General features: G+C 41.1%; 1 protein-coding gene across 3 annotated transcripts in view; it reads right to left on the bottom strand.

Annotated features, from left to right (window-relative positions):
- LOC108676370 (plexin A3) overlaps nucleotides 1-22,646 on the bottom strand; it is a 166,663-nt gene that overhangs the window by 18,283 nt on the left and 125,734 nt on the right. For all 3 annotated transcript variants that reach the window (XM_018164434.2, XM_018164436.2, XM_047879757.1), the window contains exons 2-4: nucleotides 3,435-4,790; nucleotides 2,275-2,457; nucleotides 947-1,075 (exon numbers count right to left, since the gene is read on the bottom strand). In XM_018164434.2, the coding sequence (XP_018019923.1) occupies nucleotides 947-1,075; nucleotides 2,275-2,457; nucleotides 3,435-4,769 (1,647 nt within the window). In that variant the 5' untranslated portion in view covers nucleotides 4,770-4,790. The remainder of the gene's footprint in view (nucleotides 1-946; nucleotides 1,076-2,274; nucleotides 2,458-3,434; nucleotides 4,791-22,646) is intronic.

Here is a 22,646-nt window from a genome sequence, read left to right as displayed (position 1 = left end):
AACCGAGGGTAAATGGGTTAGTTTAGACTTTAGAGTCGTCAAAAATTGTAAACTTCTTTTTTCCCAGCCTTATTGGTGACTGAATCGCCAAATATTTTGCTTATTCATAATTGAATAGTTGGCTGATATATATTTAGCACTAACAAATTAGTGAAATCAGTGGTAGAAATGAAAATGAGCAGATAAATGTACATCTCAGGGCCTCACACGAGCAATGAATAACATTGATGAAAACACAAAGACGACAGTCACAACAAGAAGGATAATTCTAACTGATAAATAAGCTATCTAATTGCAAGCAATAAAGAAACAGGTCTCCAAATTAATACGAGAGAAAGCCCGTGGTTACAAGAAGTAGGATGGAGGCAGAAGTCCTGACATTGTTACTTAATGAGGAGGCAGCGAGGGGGATCAAAGGGTGACGAGGTCCTGGATTCCCAGGAGACTAGGGGGAAAGATCTCCCTTGCCTCCTAGTCACTAGTCCAGGATAACAGCGGCATTCTAAGTGAATACTAACGGATAAATATATTTATAGAACAATGGATTTCAGGAGAAACGAATCACTCAACTTCAGTACTCAGGACGCAGTAAGTGGATGAATTATTGACATTTTTTATGGAAAATGCTCGTCAAGCTCGCTCCATCATAACATCCATACCATTGATTAATTAGAAGTGTTAATTAAAAAAATATCAAAAAGAAATACCGTATGGGATATATGAGAAGAAATATTCATATCAAAACCAGTATAGGAATAAATACGACCTGTTAAAGGCACCGTTAAAAGATCGTAATGCTGAAAACTTGAATCATTTGAAGAGCGTAGCTTATTTTTTTTACATTCATAGGAACGGAAATCAATTATCCCTTGAAATATTCTCAACCGTGCACGATGACCTAATACTTAGAATCAGTCTCATGCAATAAAGAGTGTGTTCTGTTCACCTTGTTGCTAGTGACGACGTAGAGATGATCGCCCTCCTTGTCAAAGAACATATCCTGTCGCACCGGGGAGCCTTCGTCCACCGTAATGTCGCCGTACTCCAGAGCACTGTTCTGGTCTCCGACCACCACCTGCCAACCATGCCACATTATTTCTCTTCACTGATGTATTATTATTTGCTAAATCTGCCTTTTGATCAACCAACGTCATCTAAGAATTGTTCAACTCCTTGAAAATTTAAATGCACTCTCTGGTCATAAATTGTACGCATATCAACTGATGTATTCCTGTACCCACGATCGAATAAATCATGGTTTTAAATTGAGATTTAGAGCGTGAAATCATTTTGAAAAGACGAAGAAACAGAATGTTATCAATAAACTTATAATGTACGCTCAAATTCAACATCCACGTACCTACTGAATATTGCAAACAAAATTGATGATAATCAAGGCAATACAAACAGATCTTTCGGAATAATTATTTTACGCCGCCGCAGCGCTAAAATCCGTGAACGAATCACGTTTTTTTTAACTTAGCTTCAAGAGAATTAGAGGAAAACAACCATCAGCATCTTAATTAATTATTCTTGTAGATGAGACAAAACAGCCCAGTATAACTTCCATGCTCATCACAATTCAAATATTGACAAAAAAAATTTTTTTGCTAGCAATCTTCATGGGAAGTTCTGATGAAAAATGAAATATAAACAGAAATATTGAAATGTTTTTCCATTTGATGCCAACTTCTTCACGCCAAAATTGGTCGATTGTTTAGTCAAAAACCATCACAAACACAAAGCCTAAATAAAATGCGACAATCGTTGGCTTCCAGCCGAGATTTCATCTATGAAGTGCGTAAAACGCGATGCGAGACAACAAGCTCGGCCGTATTGATCGCGCCACAACTCAGTTCGCCGCCGCATATTGCGCGCCTCTCATCAAAACAAACAGAACATTTCTACGCAGATCAGACGTCGCAGCATCCCAAGAAAAACAAAATATCTCTTTGTGAAAAATTATCTTTCCTCCAGGTTGAAAAAAGTGATAGGACTTCATTAGTTGCGTTATTACAAAACTTAACGATTAGATTGCTGTGAATTTTATTAGTTACGTTATTACTTATTACAAAACTTAACGATTATATTGCTGTAAATTTACAGTAGTTTAAATAGACAGACTGGAAATGTGATACAAAATAGCAGGTAAATTATGCGTCCTAGAATGTAGATTGACAACAGCCGGCTACTGATAACGAATTAATTAGTGACAACAAATTCAGCCATGAGTAGTTAAAGTGAGTAAATGCAGTGATGTCGTCAAGAAGCTACCTTTTTGAGATGTCCGTTGGTAGTGCCGAGGTAGACGACAGTGTAGGTCTCGGTGGAAGTGATGGCTACGGCGGTAAGGCGGACGGGGAAAGTGAGCAGAGCCACCACTTCGATGGCTTGTTCGCCCCCCAGCGGAGTGTTCACATCCATGCCGCAGAAATCCTCGTTGATATCACGAATGCGCTGCAAACAAGCGCATGAAAATTAAATATTGGCGGGTAACCCACATGACACTCTCTTAATAAGTACTAGCATCAGTAGGAGTTTTAAATGCAAACTGTGCCGCTGCGATTCAAACTACGAAGACTTCATAGCCACAGATTGTGACAACATGGCAATATGGGGAGAATTTGTACAACTTTGCATTTTGTTCCGAAGTGACACTTACTTGCCAGATTTATTTTCAATATTCAGTCAGATTGACTTATTGTAGGCCGGTACGGTATGTGGTTTGAAACAATTCTTCCAAGAAAAAATTGAAAATTTGTTCTGTGTAAATTAACAAACTTTATATTGGAAGAATGACAAAGAAATGAGGTAGGGTACAAATATATAGAGACTGCGTGTATCGTTTTTTCCTTATAAATGTGTTTTAATGAAATGAACCGTTAATAATTAGTAGTCCCTCCAGTGCTCCGCAAGTACCGTAGAGGCGTGCACTCCACAGCACGCCGGAGCTGAGCAGACATCAAAACCTGACCGTATCGACCAGCAGTGCCGGCCCAGCCCGGCGCTACTGTTGCCTGCATCTCTACACGTGTGATGTACTGGTGCAGCTACAGGCACGTGTACTGGTGCAGCTACAGGCACGTGTACTGGTGCAGCTACAGGCACATGTACTGGTACAGTTAGAGGCACGTGTAAGACACAGGTACGGCATTTGTGAAGTACTATGCAGACAAAATCAAGTGTATCAACGCAAGGGTGTGTGGACAAAATGTGTATTCATGCCAGTTGTCTAGCGCTCAAAGAAGTGTGTGAAAAAATAAATACTTAATAACATAACATCAGAATGGAAAAATAATAAAAAGATCAAGTGACACACCCTGCCTGGCACAACAATAACACAGAATCTATACCCATCAAAATATTGTATACCTATTCGTGCGTTTTCGTCAGGTCCCAAATAACAGCAATAACTTACTGATGCTACAACTCACCGTGGCAATGCATTTGTTAGACGTGGAAATAAAGTCCAAACCGCGGTATCCGTTGCCTCTGAAGCACTCTTGGATGTTGTGGATGAATTTGGTTTGAATGTTTTTAAGGCTGTAGACACAGAGCGCGCTCTCCGAGGTCGGGTAAGCAGAGCCAGCTCCTTTGCTAGGGTCAGATGGAGAGAAAACAGCGAACAACACATCGTCTTTGATCTGGATGCCTAACTGAGAAGATAGTTCGTTGCCAGCTTTGCCTACGAAGGCCGCTTGCACTAGGTTATAATCCTTTCCGCTTGAGTCACGACACTTCAGAGGCACTTCTGTGTAGGAATAATAAGCACTGTCGTTCTGACAAATGCGCACCAATTTGCTCAGGTAATGTGACTCGGCCTTGACGTCGGCTCGCTGGCGGGTGAGAAAATAGCTGAACTTGCCCGAGCCAAAGCCATGCACGTAAGTGATGGGGAAACTTGATCTGTGCAGGTTATTGACGAGCATTCGTGTGCTGGTAGTCACGTCCGTTACCGCCACCTCGAAGAAACGGTCGTCTTCTAATGACCGCGATGCCACAGCAGGAACTTCGTGCCTGTAAGACGACTCGCCGCTGTAGGTAACTCCGATGTACAGCACGTGACTGCGAGGGTAATATGGAGGTCCCTGAGCAATAAATGCTACTGTTGAGGTCGAGGCGTTATTGGCAGCGATAGGCTCACTCACATTCCGTGTGAGGATCGTTATGTTACTCAAGTCTCGTACTTGACACGAACCTTGCCGCACCGTGCCACATACTATCACGCGCGCTCTCAGATAGTCCAAGAGTAGCACCTTATTGATGTTGTCAGTGGGTTTCATGGCTTTGATGGCATCGCCTGCACAGCCAGTGGCCGAGCATTGCATCGCGTCATCGATAGGCCCCGTCACCACAGTTTGAATTAAATTCAGATTCAGATCCAACTGATACAATCTATTGACACCGGCTGCATACACATTGCCAGAGCTCTTATCTACAGCGATATGTTGGAACGACTGCCATTCCTCATCCTCGAATCTCTCCACGATGAAGAGGGAGTCGTGCGTGGCTTCAGCCATAAGAGCGGAAGCCGATGAAGCGACCATCAGCAACGCTAGCATGGCGAAGCTTATGTAGGAATACCAGAGAAGGTGACGCTTAGGATCAATCATGCTGGCGCTCGCGCGAGTTCTTGTAGGTGCAATACGGTGGGGGGCATCAGCCCCTATAGCCGACATGGAGTCCGCTCCACCACCGCCTCCGCTGTCGTCTTTGGGAGCAGTCGGAGAAGCGGACTCGCCTCCCGCTGCCTTGTGACTCGCTCTCATAAGGCCCAAGTCACATGCATTCTGAAAAAAAAATGAATACACATTAATCTTCCTAGTTGGGAAACGCAATTAACAGCGAATTCCATGCATTGAAGTAGATTTAGGCTTACGAAGATACACAAAATAAACCTATCAATATATCAGAGACAAGATGAAGATATATAACGTAGACAAATAACAAATTTTAAAGTGTGTTTTTACTTGAAAAAAAAAACAATATAATTTCAGTAAATAAGTTGATACATGGAATTTTCGATGACAAACAACACGATGTCGGTGAATTTAACTTTCATCGAGATAAATATGAAGCACAAGGATGAGGGGAGGGTAGCTAGGAGGGAGTGAAGTGCAGGGATGAGGGGAGGGTAGATAGGAGGGAGTGAAGTGCAGGTATGAGGGGAGGGTAGATAGGAGGGAGTGGAGTGCAGGTATGAGGTAGAGCAGATGCGAGTGGAGTGCACTGATAGCGACGCAGAGGAGCAGGCGCCGCTGTAGCTTCAGTTATTCAAGGGTAAGCCGTAGTAAGCCCGTAGTCTCGGCCAGCAGCCAAAGAAGGGAACCTATTCAAAGCCATTGCTGAGCCCAAGAGAAGTCTTGGCTTAAAGTCAGAGTCGTAACTTGGGGCTAAACTTGCGACTAACTTCCTGTGACTGAAGCAATTAGCGCCAATTTGGCGTGAACTGTCGTGGGGAGGACACTGTCGAGACGCAGCTCTGGCTTCATAATGAACGCTCGAACGCCGTGTCAACTTAACGACATTCAAGTCGAATTAATGTCATTCAGCCATGAATCAATAGACCAAGTTCATTGGACATCTTGTATTTGAAGGAATGTTTGCACATTGAATTTTATTCATATTAATGGACGAATTGTCCGAGGAGATGAAGAGAAAACGGAGATGAAAATTAAGTAATTTTTCACGATAATGGTTCAAACGGTCCATACGTATACATCGAAGAACAGATTAAGCATTTTGCACCAAATAATTCTCACTTTCAACCTACTCTTAACATCTTAATAAATAATTTCAAAATAAACTCATTTTCAGCCACACTAAAATATTATCCAATTAATTTAGTTAACCGTCATACATGCAGAGGTTATTGGATGTAAATATTCCTATTGGCTTCTCAGTCATTTCCAGCCGATAGCAAGATCATTTAAGGGCTATGAATTATGTCATGGACGTGACATAAGATAAATTGATTCAAGGCTAACCGCATGACAGTAGGTGGTTGTCTACCAGGCCGGGACAAATAGTTTTGCAAAAACTGCAAGTAAGATCCAGCCTGAAGCGGACGGATCAAAACAAGAGACATGGTGGCTGCTGCCGCCAGCGTGGGATAAGCTCATCAGGACGCAAATTACAAACTGCGGTAAACATCGCCTAATGAAGAGGCCTATTGGGAGTAAGGGGTCAGGCGCTGTGTCGGGAGCACAGACTCGAGGACAATTTGTACCGAGGCTACCAAGAAAATACTCAGAAATTTCCAGCAAGTTTTATGCCATGAAAAAATGTAAGCTAAATGCATTCAGCGTTAAGACTGAAAACATACGATAGCAAAATTTTAATTACCGTCAGCTTTACCAATTAACTTGAATAAGCAAATTTTGGACAATGAGGCCTGGAGGCCTGCTCGTAAACCACCTAATAACACAAGAACAAAAAAAGGAAAATGCTATGCTATTCCGTGTTTATCAAGCACAATTTACTGGATTAAACTGAAGCTTCGTAGCGAGGCCTGGCAATAAAACACGTCAGACCAACAAACAAGACAGAATTAGCCGGAAGGAGGGAGCGCTATGAGAAGCAGCGGCAGCAGCTGAGACGGTGGTAGAAAAACCGAGTCGACATCGCAGCAAGAGGGCTGTAGAAGGCCGCGTGTACTATAAGCATCTTCGAAGGAGTCAGTGAGCGACGCCATCGAAACATTAACAATAAATAGGTAAATTTTGGAATGAGAGCAATTTCGAGTATATCAACAAAATTAAATATCTTCGACATTTCTCAAGCCCAATAAATTGAAAAATTAAACTCCAGAAAATGTTGTTTTTACATTTATGCAGTTGATACTAATGGCCACTGCTGTAATCTACGTCGCCGTTGATGGGAAGGATTAATAGCTACTAATTTTGAAAAAGCTTTAACATTTATGGCGATACAAATAAATCGTGTTCTCGAGTTCTCGTGAGCTATAATTAACATCAGAGAAAAAGTCTAGGGCAAATTGTTCAATGACGACTGCCGCTTATTAAGCTCTCAATTATTTTCGGCCGGAATGTTTGCGAGGTTAGAGTGAATGGGACTTAATCCGATGCAGGACGCGAGGAGGAGACGTAATAAAAAGTGGAGAGGGAAGTTTAAGGCCGTCGAGGGTCGCCACTTTTGCTGCAGTCGCGCCTCACTCATGAATGAAAGATGCGCCTCCAATACAAACGCCGCATACCTTCGACTTATAATGGTGACCGTATCGCGCTATATATCGCTGGATACGTGAAGAAACTGGGAGCGCATCTAATTCAAACAGAAGAATTAGATTTCGTGAACTTGATAGGGTCTTTGATGATCCAAAGTCGTACGTATTAAATATTTACGATGAAAAAGGTTTAAAGATTATTATCGGTCATCATAGGCAAACGCGAGTTGGCTACGATGCCTCTTGCATGACTAATGACACATGAACCATATGTTACCACAATAAAAAATCATCACCACGGAAATACGAACAATTTAATTCTTTCATTCCGTTTTAATTCTGAAGAGATGCGAAGAAGGGAGCCGACCGTGGTTATGGCGTTCAATGGATATGACGTCTTGACGAGACATGACGGGTGATTCGATAAACCGATTCCCAAATAATCAATCATCAGCGCCACAGTAACTACCTCCTATTGAGTGAATTGAAGAGCTAACTCTTCTCGAGAAAAAGCTCGAGTACGTAATTAGAATTATTGGACGAGTCAGTCAATGTACAAATTACAATTTTGGGCAGAGCACTCGTAAAACTTTGAGGAATTACGATACCTTTGATTGAGATTACAAAAACCCAACATCAGAAAGTGCAAAAACAGTGAGCAAGAGAATCCAATACCGTATCAGATTGCCCCATCGCAGAACTCGTGCCTAGTTCATGTAGGTATGTCTTACTACTTATCTTTATATTAGCTCATCAGAAACTTATTCGTAGAAATGAAACAATCGAAGACCAGCCTCGCTTTACTTGCTGAGGCCTTGCGTTACTTGCCTAGCGAACAATAAATGAAGCAGCGGCTACTGCATTACAACAAATAAAGCTTTTTCTTGCGCCCAATAACACAGAACAGCGCAGTCCAAGACGTTTTTTTCCCCGTGCCTCACCGCCTTCTCTCGCCGGCGAACATAATATGTAAGAGCCTATATTTAATATAGACCGATCCGATATACGCGCGGCAACTCGTACTTTCGTACAAATATAGCTGATGCGGTATAAATTATGCGTTTATATGTATATTATACGAAAATGGGTTACTGGAAACGAGCATTCGAAGCTTCATCGATACTGGATGCTGGTTCATGAAATTGTCTTTGTAAAAGAGCATTCGGTGTAGCATCAATACTGGAGGCTCGTTTACGAAGTTATCACCGGAAACGAGCATAAGGTTTAGCATCAATAATTGATGCTCATCGAAGAATTTATCACTAGAAACGCGCATTCCATGTATCAACTCAGGATATAGAGCGCTTTTTTGAGGGGTGTCGCTGCAAATTAATAGGCGTTTGCACGATGACGAATATTGAATAATAAGACATAAACGTTCCACAGGCTCAATTATTTGCATCAATAAATGAAACAGGCAAGTGATTAATTAGATTAGCACAATCAGGGGAATGTTCACACCTAAGAATAGTAATACCTTTGTATACGAGAACAGTCTTCGAGCTCAAAAACAATAGAAGCTTCATTATAAAATGGAAACTAGTAATAACAAAAGGTCGAAATTACAAATTAGCGATTAAGTATTAGGGAAGTCAATAATCTATACAATTTGGGTTGAAATAGAGATGAAGTTTCAGTTTTGATGAAGTGTTGATTGGATTTTCAACGGTCAGTTAGGAATATAGTATATATTAAAAATAAAATAAAAAAGTAAAATCTACGTCACTACGAATTTTTCTTAGTTGCCCACGGCTCCAATGTTGTGTTTTTTCTCAAAAAAAGTTTCGATCAGTAATAAGCTCAAAATATCGCTCCCATGAGATGATATAACGCTCAACTAATGACCAGGCCGACCACACCAGTAATGCAACAACAGAAGGATTGGTTTACAAGGTTGAGACCGTGGAAGTTCAGGCTGTAGCGTACAAGTGCATGACTCACGCAAGCATGACGCAAGGGTGCCAACACCTGTCAGTTGACCCACACGAAAAAATGTCAGTGAAGAAAAAAAACGCTACTTGGTAAATCCGATTTTTTACTACTAGATTATCAATTTTTTCTACATTGCCAGCACGACTTCAATTATTATAAATTTGGGGTAAAAATGTTCACCATTATTTTCATATACATTTCTACTGCAGTTCCTCTTCACTTGGCTACTAATGGAAGAAGATCCAGTAATAATATCGTGCTGGATTTAATGCGATATAATTTAACAGTACAGTTCCATCTGTGTCCATTTCTACTTATCAACATGCATGCCAATGCTATATACTTCATGTAGTGGAATCATGACATGACATGAATGAATATGTCTGATGGTAGCAGACATGACGACATAGTTTCGTGAGAGAGCAAGTGCACTGGGTGTGAATGGACGTTCATACACGTGGAATGAAAGAGAGAATTAGTGTTATCACATATATGATGATTTTTCTTGTAAAGAAGGCGGATGAAAACCTGATGCCGGAACGTGATGTGTACGAAAGAAAGATCGGCAACGATGAAGGTGATTCCGAATGAAAGCATTAGTGTGAAGTGATGGATGGGAGAACAAGTGAGGAGCGCTTTGCAGTTATTGCAGACTTGCGGAACTGTAGCTGTGATTGAGTTGCCTAAATATTTCTCGAGAACGGGTTTAAACTGAGAAAGAAGATGTCGAGAAAGAAAAGAGTCCTCAAAATTGGCGAAAGAAAAGTTTTTAAAAGAAGACTAGCTAATAACAAATGTGGTTTTAAAATGCATACCAGATTTTTTAATAGATTGTATCCTAGTCTCTCACGATAATAGTAAAAGGCTCTTAGAATTTATTAGGAGATAACTAACTCTTCAAATGAATGTATTTCATTCAGCCTTCCAGGGTGTTGTGCTTACAGTACGTTTTGAATAAATGACTATGAGCTGCGTGGTTGACCGATGCAGTGTTCTGACCAGAGGTCTCCATAAGTCATAATCCCAACAATAAAGAGAGAATGTGATAAAACTTTTAATTTCACTAGATAATATTTTGTTTTCATGAAAGCGCATCGCCATTTGCAAATGGCAAACATTTTAATTGGTCGAACTTCATGACGCTACAGACGTCTTCTCATGCAGCACATGTTTGGACTCCTAATTGTGGGTTTTGTCACAGAAATCACAAAATTTACCATCATTTTATTCAAGTTATTTTGCAAAGCGAGAATACTGGCCAAAAAATTTACATTTTTTCAACACTTTCCAAATTAATGTTGGCAAGAAAAAAAGAAAAACATAAATTACATGTTTTTCATATGGCCATATTGTTCTCAACAAAAACGAGTTTTCATATTTTTCGAGCAGCCTCACTGCGTCACAGCAATTCCTGCCCAGACATTGTAAACTTTATCGAATATTTAAGCTTTCATTTTTGTCTCTAGAACTTTCTCGTTCTTTTCCTGCAGACAAACGATAGGCTGATGTTCAGACAACAACTCAGTTCTTTGGGAGAATTCGCATTGGCCGAACGTTACAAAAAGCATATTGAATTCTGATTGAGAGAAATTTGCCGTGTGACAAGTTATTTAACTCAAACACTTGAGAGTCAGTAGGCGGTTTGTATAAAATACGCGATACGTCCACTAAGTTTTTTTTTTTAAATAATGCCGAAGGAACACACTCGCATAGTAGTGCTCACATTCTCAAAAATGTGATATGTTTGTAACAAATGCGAAGAAAAATAAATCTATATAACAAGGTCGAAGGTTTGTTGTGGTCAATGAAACACCCATGAGTAGCACTACTCACTACTCTTCGTGTCGTTAACATGGAAGCACAATCGTTTAATAAATCCATACTATCGTAAACTACACGAGTTACTCGCATCTAAGGAGTCTCACAATGATGCGATGACGAGACTCTGAAATCCTTCATTCAGCATGCACGAGTCTGATAAGGAGGATGATAAAGCAGCATGAAACATGACTTGTACGATGTCAACGCAACTGATCCTGGGTGATGGGGAGGTAAAATGATAAACAGAACGAAATAAGGTCCACATATAACATCATTCGTCAATTTTGTTCAAGGCAGTTTTGTACTTATTAAGTCAATTTCAGAAATAAGCGAAGAAAGTAACTGAGATAAGAACATCACATTACATGAAATTAAAATGAAAACCCAACGACAAACACAAGGCAATTATAATTGAGGGCGACGCAGTCACTCAATGGTCGAGACGTTGAGCAGCAGCACAGATTAACAGGCTGTAGCAATAGCCTTCAGATGGAAACAAACCTGCAGCTTCCAGGCAGGTTGACGCTGAGTCTTGCAGTAAGTCTGTTCAAATTAAATTACGACCGACTCTGCTTAATACATAAGTGACTGGTGGAGTCCAACGCGGACACAGGAAAAAGTGAGTGTAGCAATTATAAAATTAACTAGTTAAGTAAGTAAATTAAATAAAATAATAGCAATTATTTAATTTGTTGGTCAACAGGGCAAAAAGTGGAAGGCGTGAAAGCGACGATTCCAAAGGCACAGTTTCCGAGGGTAAGATTTAGATGTGATATGATGAGGAAACATTCAGACTAAATGCATCGATGAACCAAGCCCGAGAATATTTAAAACGTCACCAAACACACATTAACATTAATATTACATTAACAAAAATATTAAGAAGTATTCCCTCGCTTCCTTAGGCTTACTAATGAGAAAGCCCCATCATATGACAAAACCTTTAACTAGGTTATATGAGAGCAAAGAAAAGTTGTACAGGAAACATGGAGATTCAAAAACAAAATTTAATCACAAGGAAACTCAGAAAATTATATCCACCCTAATAGTGGACAACTAAGTGGTCGTGACTGCAGTGCTAACTCTGAGGCATAGCTTGACACAGTACGCGGCAAGAGGCAGCAATGTAGCTGCAGTATAAAGGTGGTGAGTGTGCGCGCGATAACGAAGCTCGGTAGCAAAAAGCGGCGAATTTACGAGGTCCCTCGGGTGTCGCGAGATAGATTGCACTCCCACTATACCTGCCCTGCCTCCCCAACACTGAGGCAATAGTACAGATCTTGAGGAAAGGCTGGGGAGTTGGGGGCAATACTGGCAATCGTGATGCATGGAGCACGCAACTAGAAGCTATGAGGGCGTATGGAACACTGAGTGGAGCGACGGAGTGCCGACTGTATGATGAATGACACAGCCAGTTAAGTAGATTGAGTCTTCAGAGGCATGCGTGTAAGAATTGAGGTAATAGGCGATCAATGGAGCAGTAGTGACTCAACTGCCACATAGATTAAGTAGTGACTTTGAGAATTGAGAATACACCAACAAAACCCAGAATTGCGTTTCATCTCAACTTATATCTATGATAATCATTACTGTAGAATTATATTAGAACAAATCCCGAGGAGCAAGGCGCATCATAATTCTTCTAACACAGGAGGCCGAGTGTTGCCGCTGTGTGTAAATTCTAACGCAACTGCTGATATGCCGACGTTACATGCCGGACCAACGGAGCGCCATACGAAACATCACATCGTTCGCAAAGCCTTGTACAGTGCACCAGGAAAAAAGAACATCGCAAAAGTTTACAAGTGTCCTTAGCGCTCACTTTATTGTCTTGCCAAGTTCTCTCTTAAATTCTAGCGAGCGAGTAACTTGCGCTTCTTTCCAGTCTCAAGATGGCTATCTCTCTCGTCCCAGACACCAGAAATACTACTCGCCAACTTGCCATGTTCAAGGCACAGTCTCGGCCATGCCAACGAACTATCTCACAGCGCACAATCAAATCTAACAGCGAGCATAAAGTACCGCAGGAAACAGGCAGTCTTATGGAGGATTTTTTTTCCAGGAAGATTTTGTTTCTCGGAACGCAATTTGATAGTACTGATAGTACTATCAAATTGCGATAGTATTTGATAGTACAAATTTGATAGTACAACTCTGAATTTGAGTATATAGGCAATCGTATACAGTCTACACTCAATGTTAAGCTCACCAATGTGACGACCGGCATGCGAAATTCGCAGGTGATGGCTTGATTTGTGTGATAGATAATACAAATCTCTAAAAATATAATACAAATCTATACAAATTTAAAAAAATTACGTCACGACACTCGCGCAATTCTTGCTTCATCACAATAATAAAAAAAAAACAAGTAGAGTATGATAAAATTAAGTAAGAGAAGTAAAATACATTAGGAAAATTTCGATATTATCGCACCTTAATACGTAATCTAGTAATCAGACAACAAAAATGTAACCATGAGTTAGGCCAAAAATTTTATAAAGTATACGTCAAATACTTGTGGGAACGTCAAATGCTTGTGCTGCAAAAAGGAAGCAGTAGTAATATTGCTGCAGGCCAACTGATACGGTTGGTTAAAATTAGAGACAAATGCGGGTCGAGGGATAATTAAGCATTAGAGTGAGGCTTCAAGTGTCAGTGGAGGCGTTCAGACGGCCTTGTCTCCAAGGCTACATAACAATGAAGGCTGGAGCATGGAGGGCACTTTAGGTTGACCTGAAGTAGCGTCTCATTAAGGCTTCCCATGACACTCATTAGGACCGAGACTATCAAGTTTAGTGGTCGTAATTAAGCTTGAGGATCGTTCTTTGTCAGAACTATTCCAGCACCACAGCGGGGCTCACAAAATAAAATTATGTTTCAAATACGTAGATGTCGAACAATAATGTCTAAGAGATGTTGTGCGAAAGAGACACTCCGTACAATGGCTGCATGTTTACATGATAAACAACAGTGAATGTGACCCGTTCAAAGGCAATAAATTATACACTTTTTCATAAGAACTAAAGAACTATGTTCCTTGATACGTAACGAAGTTAATTGAAATATACTCGCAATGAAACTGAATGGGAATTGAACACAAATATGAATGTTGTGCGCAATTCTTCCACTAAACATCAGCTTGGTACACCACGCAGCTTATCTTGGGCACTGGCCCCTGCCAGGCCGGGAGGTTGCAGTGCCGCGAAGTAGTTACACTAAACCAAACCTTAGAACTTGGCTTCTTCTCTTACTTTTACTCGTGAACTTAAGAATGATTTCAACGCATAAATAATTTCATGGAAAGTATTTATGGGCAATTGCTTGTTTGTATAGCAATTTGGCAAAGAATTGAATCAAATACGAACAAAATATAAAGAGATTTAACCGTATTTGAAATAAAAACATTTTGTAAACGTACGTAGTCTATCATCAGTTTAAATCGTCGATGAGTAGGTATAATCATTGGGATCAATAAATTCATACGCCAGAGCTTGGAGCCTAAATTGGCCAAAGAAAGGCCGAATAACAAAAAGCCTATCTGTTAACTATTTCAGGCATTCGTCAATAAGAAGCGTTGCTGGCGAAGATGATTTATAAAAAGCTTTAGAAGATGGTTTAGTAAGAAAACTCATTAGTCGACGCCAATAACCACAGCGACTTTAGCTTATTCATAATACATTCACAGATATTTAATTTGATCGTTTCTAAATTATATATATAAATGAATAATTTTACTTTATTATTTGGAGCCAAAATTCTGTTTGAAATGCAATGAAAGCCGTTTCGTTTTTATTAATGTAAAAATTCAATAAAGTCGGGTAAATAGTTTAAAAATTTACGTCGTTGGCATCCTTGGTCGGTTGCGTAGCCTTTGTACATCTGTACCTACACTAAGGAAGTCCCTAACTACCATAGACTACGATATGTTGCCGCCCATGACCTGAACTGCCGAGCACGGCGGTGCTTTATCTAAGCCGCGCACAATTTAGTGGCGGCAGAGCTCACAGAGAACGGCAGAATATAAGCCCAAGCAAATCCTTATAGAAGCTCATTAAGAGGGGGACAGAGCCCCAGTCTCATCTCACTAAAAGACATTCGCTTTACCGTGCCACTTCAAAACTCAAATTTAAAGGAATTATCGACGTGCCTGAGGGAAATACTGGAAAAAATATTACAATTCGCAAGAAAAGCTTCGTATTTTACATTATTTAGCCGCAAATGCCCGGCGAATGGCATACAAGACAACTCAGGACTAAGTTTAATTACTCTTTCGTGACTGACGGGATTTCTAGGTCCCAAACCACTATAGGTAGGAATAACATTGATAACGGTAAATGTATCCGTGACGACAGGGTTTAAGAACGTGCACGTTTTTGTTGCATCGTATCACTAAAGCAAGCACCTCGCTTCATGTCACTTCAAGATCAAATACCAAAGCACATATCGTTCGTTCGAGTATCAATGAGAAGATAACAACTTACAACACTCAAGAAAAACACTGATCGTAACAATGAAAATGAAAATTGGGGGTTTTGAAGGTTCAATAAAAGTTTTTCACGGGACAAGGGAAGAAAGTATGCGGTTTTCCAGCGCCCGGCCACTGGAAACAATGAGAACGCAATTGGCGGCACGGCAGCCCGGCACCGAGGCAATCATCAGGCAGCTGTGCCGACATTAATAATGGACGAGCTTCTCACCCACATCGCGGCTTCAAAAAATACCAGAAATACGTACACGCCCAGCGACTCTCATAATGAGCACGCGTCGAGCTAGCGCTTCTCATATTGCCAGTTGAAGGAGAAATTCCACGGGCTTACATGAGGCGAGATGAAAAATGAGCGCCGGCTGCAATATGAGGTGATCGCCGTCGAAAAGAAAACACCTATACTCTATCACAAAAAAATTTGATTTAACATTGGTTGACATTGTTTTAAAATGTAGTAAGCTAAAACTTATAAAAACTTTTAGTAAATTTTAAAGTATCAGCACAAATGTAAAGAGATCACGACGATGTCGACGCAATCGGTTAGACTTTAGAGCAAGAAAATATCACGTCAGCGCTACGTGATTTTAGCGTCCAAATCAAAGGCGAAACTTTAGCTGTAATCCTGCCTAATATTTTGAGCAAGCCAAGAGGGGAAAACCTTCCGTAATCGATACCTCGGAGGAAAAGGTGGCGAGGGAGTCATCGGGGAGCAGCAGGAGAGGGGGACGGAACAAAAACTTGCGATTGGAAATGTGCGACGCCCGCGCGCTCAAATGAAATAATAAATTGGGTCCCGCGTAAGGGAGGACGCGCAGCCACGGAGAGAGCTCCTCAGAACGACTCGTCCAAGAATTATTTCGTTAAGAAGCTATTCGAAATGTCACCACTTGAAATGAACGAGGAAACGTTTCAGAGACGACGCTTGTTTCTAGTTCGTGCTGAACTTTTCTGAATTGGACAAAGATAGTTTGGATGTGATTATTCCCACTTCTAGGCAAACGTTCCCTGAATATTAAGTATTAACTGAGTAAGTGCACACGAAGCGAAAGTTCCTGATGCCGCTGATCATGGTGCAGCAGCTTAAATGTGGTACAGAAGCACCGACAGACGTTCATAAACCGCTACAGATAACGGAGATGCGTTGTCTGTAGCGGTTTACCTTACCTTAATAATATAATACCATCTATGGAAGATTCTATCATTTCAGCATGTGAAACCGCTCATGACGTTGTTAGCAGGTATCAACAACATATAAACTACGCTCACGAGAATAACACTAAATTTTGAAAATCATGATATAATCTAAAATAGTAATAATCTATAAAGTTCATTAATGCACAAATAGTGGAATAGAATCAATGCGAGAAGTTGACTGATGTTCATAAATTCGATGTTTGTACTACATATTGAAGACATTTATTGTCGATTATCATTAATTGGAGATAGAACATCAACTTATGTCTCAATGATTTTCATACGAGTTGAAGATTATTCAAATGCAATAAACATGTCAGGAATATTAAGAACTCATCTTCCGAAATACTCATCATCTTCCCCACTGCAACAGAAAAAGAATTCTCTATTGTAACAATTACTCTATGTCAAAAAATTCCATTGCACAAAATGAGATTCCAAAAAACTGAGGCTGCAAGGGCAACATAACGAGGAAACACAAGTATAAATTTATTATTTTTAAGAATCGGCAACACCCATCCGAGGGGCCCACATTATAGAGATATGGACCTTGATCCCTTAGCACCGTGGCATCATTTATTTTTAGTTATTTGCCGACAACTGCACCATATCAGATCGTTGTTCCTGAAATATTGATCCAGTGCAAGAGTATCAGAATATTATTGAGTGCAATGAGAGCAGGATCCAGATTTTCTCAAAGAAAAGCCGGAGCAGAAACGGTGTTCCGGACGGGACGTCGTGATGAGAGCGGATCACCAGGGGGGGGCGGCCAAAGCTCATTTCCTCGGCGGTCGTCTCGGCGACGCGTCTTAGATGAGACTCCGAATTCTAGACGATTTTGTCCTATTCAACTACCGCGTTCGTATCAAATTTTAAAGTCTGTTAGCGCTAAATTTTATAGAATAGGGAATATTTCCATTTATCAGAAAGCATATTACTACACAGTGGTTACATTTCACAGAAAACCTAACCGAAAAGTCCCCGAAAAAGTATTTTAAGCGCGATATCACACGAGAAGAAATGTGTATATACAGATTAAATGTGACGAAAAATTCAATGACAAAACACGTGAAACACCAAATACTCGAAAAGATTCCATCCGACTGTGCCATGCTGCCACGAGCAAATAAATAATAGGCGCGGATTATTACAAACAGCTGAGTTTATTTAAAATGTGAGCTATCGGAAGCCATGAAGTCTAGACCGCTCCACGACATCACTGAATTTCGTCCACACACTGGAACGAAAATAATACTCAGAGCCAGTCAGAATAATTTTCTATGGAGTCATTTCATTAAAGAGCAAAATCGTGGTGAATTTTTTCGCTGTCGGACTGGAAAGTCACTGAATTTAAAACTCAGAGCCAGTCAGAATAATTTTCTATGGAGTCATTTCATTAAAGAGCAAAATCGAGGTGAATTTTTTCGCTGTCTGACTGGAAAGAGTAGCACCAGCCCCCGTAAGTGCGTCATTATTACAAGATCAGCCAAGCGAGAGAGCCGCTCGTTCAGGGGGGCGCCAATTGTCGGGTACAAGAAAATGTCGGGTCCATTTGATCGCACTTTCCGACGGGGACCACAAGAAAATGTCGGGTCCATTTGATCGCACTTTCCGACGGGGACCTCCACTCTCGCTAATGTGCCACGAGCCACAGCTTAGAGCCACTCACTGCACAGCGGCACTGCACTCACTGCTACCACAAACTGCTAACGAGGAATTATCCTTGTCGCTTCTCACAAATGGCAGTTCGTACGATATTCGGGTGATCGCAATGGGAAAATTTCAGTTATAGGTTAAGAAGACAAATGCAAAACTGTTCTTTAATGAAACACAATCGGAAAAACAGTCATCCACGTATACGTCACCGAAACTTGGCCGAAAAGAGGCGTTTTTAATGAAAAATGTAGCCGAAGTTTACACGATGATAGTGATTACAGATTTATTTGAAAGCTAGATAAACAGACAAGAATAATTGTAGGTACCTACTAAAAAAATGAAGTTAGGGTATGTACCAGAACTAAGGAATCCAAAATAAATTGCCCCATGATCAACACCCGAAAATATATTTGGGCTGATATTTTATTGGGCATATTCGGTTAACCTTTATTTTTGAATTTATATGCTTAAACATATACTTACTCCAAAGCAAGAGCTTTGGTGGATGTCTCTAAGGAGCCAACGTGGGTGTTTGTGTATTTGAAGCCCGTCGTTTTGTTGTAAACTTTAGGTTTAGTGCGGCATACGTTTGTTGGGACCAAGGTTCATGATATGAGTTCTGATTTTAGGTTTATTTGATTTCAACGGTGGTTTGTGCGGACGATGGATGCTTGAATATATTTTGTTTGACTGTTTTTTGGAGACGTTTGTTTGGTTCGAAGCAAAGGGAAGTGAAGCACCCAGGGCCGCAGCATGTGATATAAGACCACAGCTGGCCCGACAGCTGGTGTAGACCCTCGGTCTGCGGTGCAGCCTGAGGTGAGCACCGCCAGCTTCCCTCTTAATGGGATCTGTCAGACCTTGACAAGGGGCTGTGCTTGCGGGGAACCCTACACAATAACATGGCAGGAGCACGGCAGAACAGCCCACAATATTACTTAGAATATCAGCCTCAGAAGTGGATGCCTAAAACAATGGAATCATCTCCAGTGCCACTGTGAGCAGTTGAGAGTTGTTTACGATAGAGAAAATTTCACGCGGAAGAAACAACGAGAAGATCAGAAGCAAATATATATATTTGAAAATGAAACTATAACCACCTGGCACTAGCAATAAATGTTGCAGTGTTGAACAGTCCTAAACTGTTTAATACAAATATTTTACTTTATTGAAGATTTTGAAAATCAACCTTATTGTACGAAGAGCATGGACTGAAGTATGAAATCAAATAGAAAGCTTTGTCACAAGTAGCTGAATCTCGGACTACGTTTTGATTACATATGCCACAAATCTATCGTCTTCGAGTACAAATAATGAATAAGATTCTTATCTGCCAATGTGATGACAATCATAATTAGCGATTACGAATTATGACACTTCCCAAGAACATATTCTACGTCCTGCATGACTAGCCTCTTTTAACAGACATCGCTCGGTCATTCATACGAGAGCTCGTGCAGACGACAGCTTGAAAGTTACAAGCAACGCGAGGCGTATTTCACGAGACCAATACGACTGCCGTCAAAGGTGCAATTGAGTTGTGTCGCAGACGCCGGCACCTGTCACAACTTGGGCCGAGCCTTACGGATCGCCAAGTCAAAAGTTGCGATTAGTTTGCCATTGTGTGGCCATGTGTCGTCACTTCCCCCTACAGAAAGCGAAAAGCGTTCATTCGTTGTTCAAATGAAGTGGTGCGTGTTTATAACTACACGCGTCAACCAGGAATCAATTCATAGCCGTAATAAACACGCGGCAGTCGAATAGTGATCCAGCGATTCTCAGTCGATCTTCGACCCGTAACTTTTCCATCAGGTGAAACTTTCATTACCTCGATTCTTGATACAATGGATCAAACTCATATGAGTAGAGACATGTAATTTTCCAAATTACAATGAATAATTAGAATGCACAGAAATATCAGACAAACTCCGCTTAAAGTTGCATACCGGTGACGCTGAACACCGGAGAAATGGCACAGTAAACGCTACAAATAGCATCAATGAAATCAGTTAGCTCGGCAATCCTGCGAGCGAGGAACAAAGGAAGGCTCGGCACAACTACACAGTGAGGGTCTACGCCCCGGATTTAGGCTTAGAGAGGCGCTCGGTGCCTTTTGAACCATAAAGCCTCGTTTGTCCTCAATGGCTGCAAGGCCAGCGCCCTTAAATGCGTTCAGACGGGAATTTGCAAGCTGTAGCTGCAACACCGGACTCGAGAGGCAACAGCGACCGGGGATCAGAATGCAGGAATAATCGCCACGCGAAGGCAACGAACAAAACGGTTCATTTTATAATCTGATTCCTGTGCATTGAATACGAGTACAACAGAGAGAAGGCAGATAAAAGCCTTGTAGGTCGAAGAGAGAGGGAGAGTCAGGCCTACAGTTTCCCCGGAGAAAGCAATGAGCTTAATAAGAGAGCTGATGGTGCAGGATCGAATGCCTCACACTATTGCATCGTTAACAGTTTACAGGCAATAACTCAAGCTGCAATGCCCCCATTGTTGCTCTCTTGCTTAATTGATAGCACTCAGCCCGAGGCGACTGAGTATGAATGCAGGTATCGCATCACTCGTTGGCTACTCGTCTTTCTCCTGCCGATTCTGGCAGCTGCCTCACTAATTGAACATCCTCGCGCCGAGACGCGTCAGCGCGCCAAGTCAGGGAACAGACAGGCATCAATAAAATAAGCATCTCGCAATAAACCGGAGAGATACATACTGCATCTTTTGACCTGCTGCATATTGCCTGTATAAAGACAATAGGCAGCAAGTCAAAAAGCGTCATTATTTTCAGCACAGAATCATTTGCAATTTCCGAACTCATGAAACTCAAGGTTATTAGAAACAAAAATGTGAGAGTAACGCCGGAGACAAATGAGCGCAGAACTGAGGTAGGGAAGAGTATAGGACAGGACGCTCGCTGCGGAAACCGTGAGATCTTATGACCCATTTCATCATGACTAAACGTGGGATCTGATGACCAGCGTCATTAAGACTTAAGAGGTCGGGAATTGTGAACGTCAGAATGCAGGATTGCGCCATGACTCGTAACAATAACGCGGCGACAAATGTTCTCACATCACCGGTTTCACTATAGCATCGTGTATAAATACAGTGAAAACTATCACGTTGCGTAAAATAGAATATTAACTGACATTACAAAAAGGGTTAAATACAATTAGAATTCATAAGAAGTGGTGCGTTGCAAGTGAAGAAACGAGTGGCGCCAATCGCACTTTTTGAAGATCAGTATGGATTTCAATTCTGTTGAAGCCTCATCACACCCCCAAAAGTTATAATAAAAATAACATATTGAACTTGGCTCAAGTTCCTCTCTAACGTTCCCGAGTCTCTCATCTTGGGTAAAAGTGTCCCAAGTTTCATGCACAACATAAATCAGAAGCATGGCGCCACGAGACAGAGTGGCTGTCAAGGAAGACGCTAAAGCAGCAGCGATCGTGTCAAGACCACCGGTCAGATGATGCAGTCTTGTGTTCGATTATGAAGACGGTGCTTCTCACGAGCTGCAATGGGTGAGACAAACCCTCTTATTGAAGGCGTCCATCGCAAAGGGGAACGATCACCATTTGAAAATTTTTAGTTCCAAATGTCTCGGTAGGCGTTGTTTATCACTAGAATACGCCAGCCCCGAGTGTAGAGAATCGAGCAGGAATGTAATAGGACAAGTGCGACAAGCTCGGGTACCGCTCGAACGTGAAGGCACGAGCTGTTATGGTGCAATCTTTCCAAGTAGCTACATCAATAATTTTAAATATAGTAATATTCCAGTGAATTCAAAATGCTGCCATAGTACACATAGAAATCACGTTTCCTCTTCAGCACACGCCTCAGCAGAGCCAATTTTTAAAACGTTAGGTGCATATAGTAAAAAACATTGAACTCTGACGGAAACATTACAAGATATGCAAGTCAAAAAAATAAATAGAGACCTTGCATTAGGCGAATGAACGGGCTAATAATGTAAACATGGCTTGAAAACTTGTGCGAACTAATGAAAACTTGCGCGAACTAATGAAAACTTGTGTGCGAACACACACAAGTTGACAACACCTCCTAGCAACACTCACAAAATTTCGTGCCCATGGACAAGAAAGGGACTCCACAAATAAGGCATTCTTTCAATGAAGTTTCATCGTGGTGCCAATTGAGCATCATCCAGCCTCGTGTGAAAATTGATGAATTGATTACATCGGCAGAAAGAGGACAGGATCACAAAGCAGATTTCGAGCGTTCATTAAAAAAAGATGGACTGAGCACGTGTTCTCGAGATACTGAAATTTGGAAGGAGGAATTCAAACCTACATTACGATAAAATTAAATACATTCAGAAAACCTATGACGTAGTTC

Source organism: Hyalella azteca, unplaced genomic scaffold (genome assembly GCF_000764305.2).
Source record: "Hyalella azteca isolate HAZT.00-mixed unplaced genomic scaffold, Hazt_2.0.2 contig3758, whole genome shotgun sequence".
In the NCBI taxonomy this organism is placed as follows: Eukaryota; Metazoa; Arthropoda; class Malacostraca; order Amphipoda; family Hyalellidae; genus Hyalella; species Hyalella azteca.
The sequence above is the reverse complement of the archived record's forward strand: the minus strand, read 5'-3'. Positions and strand labels throughout refer to the sequence as shown.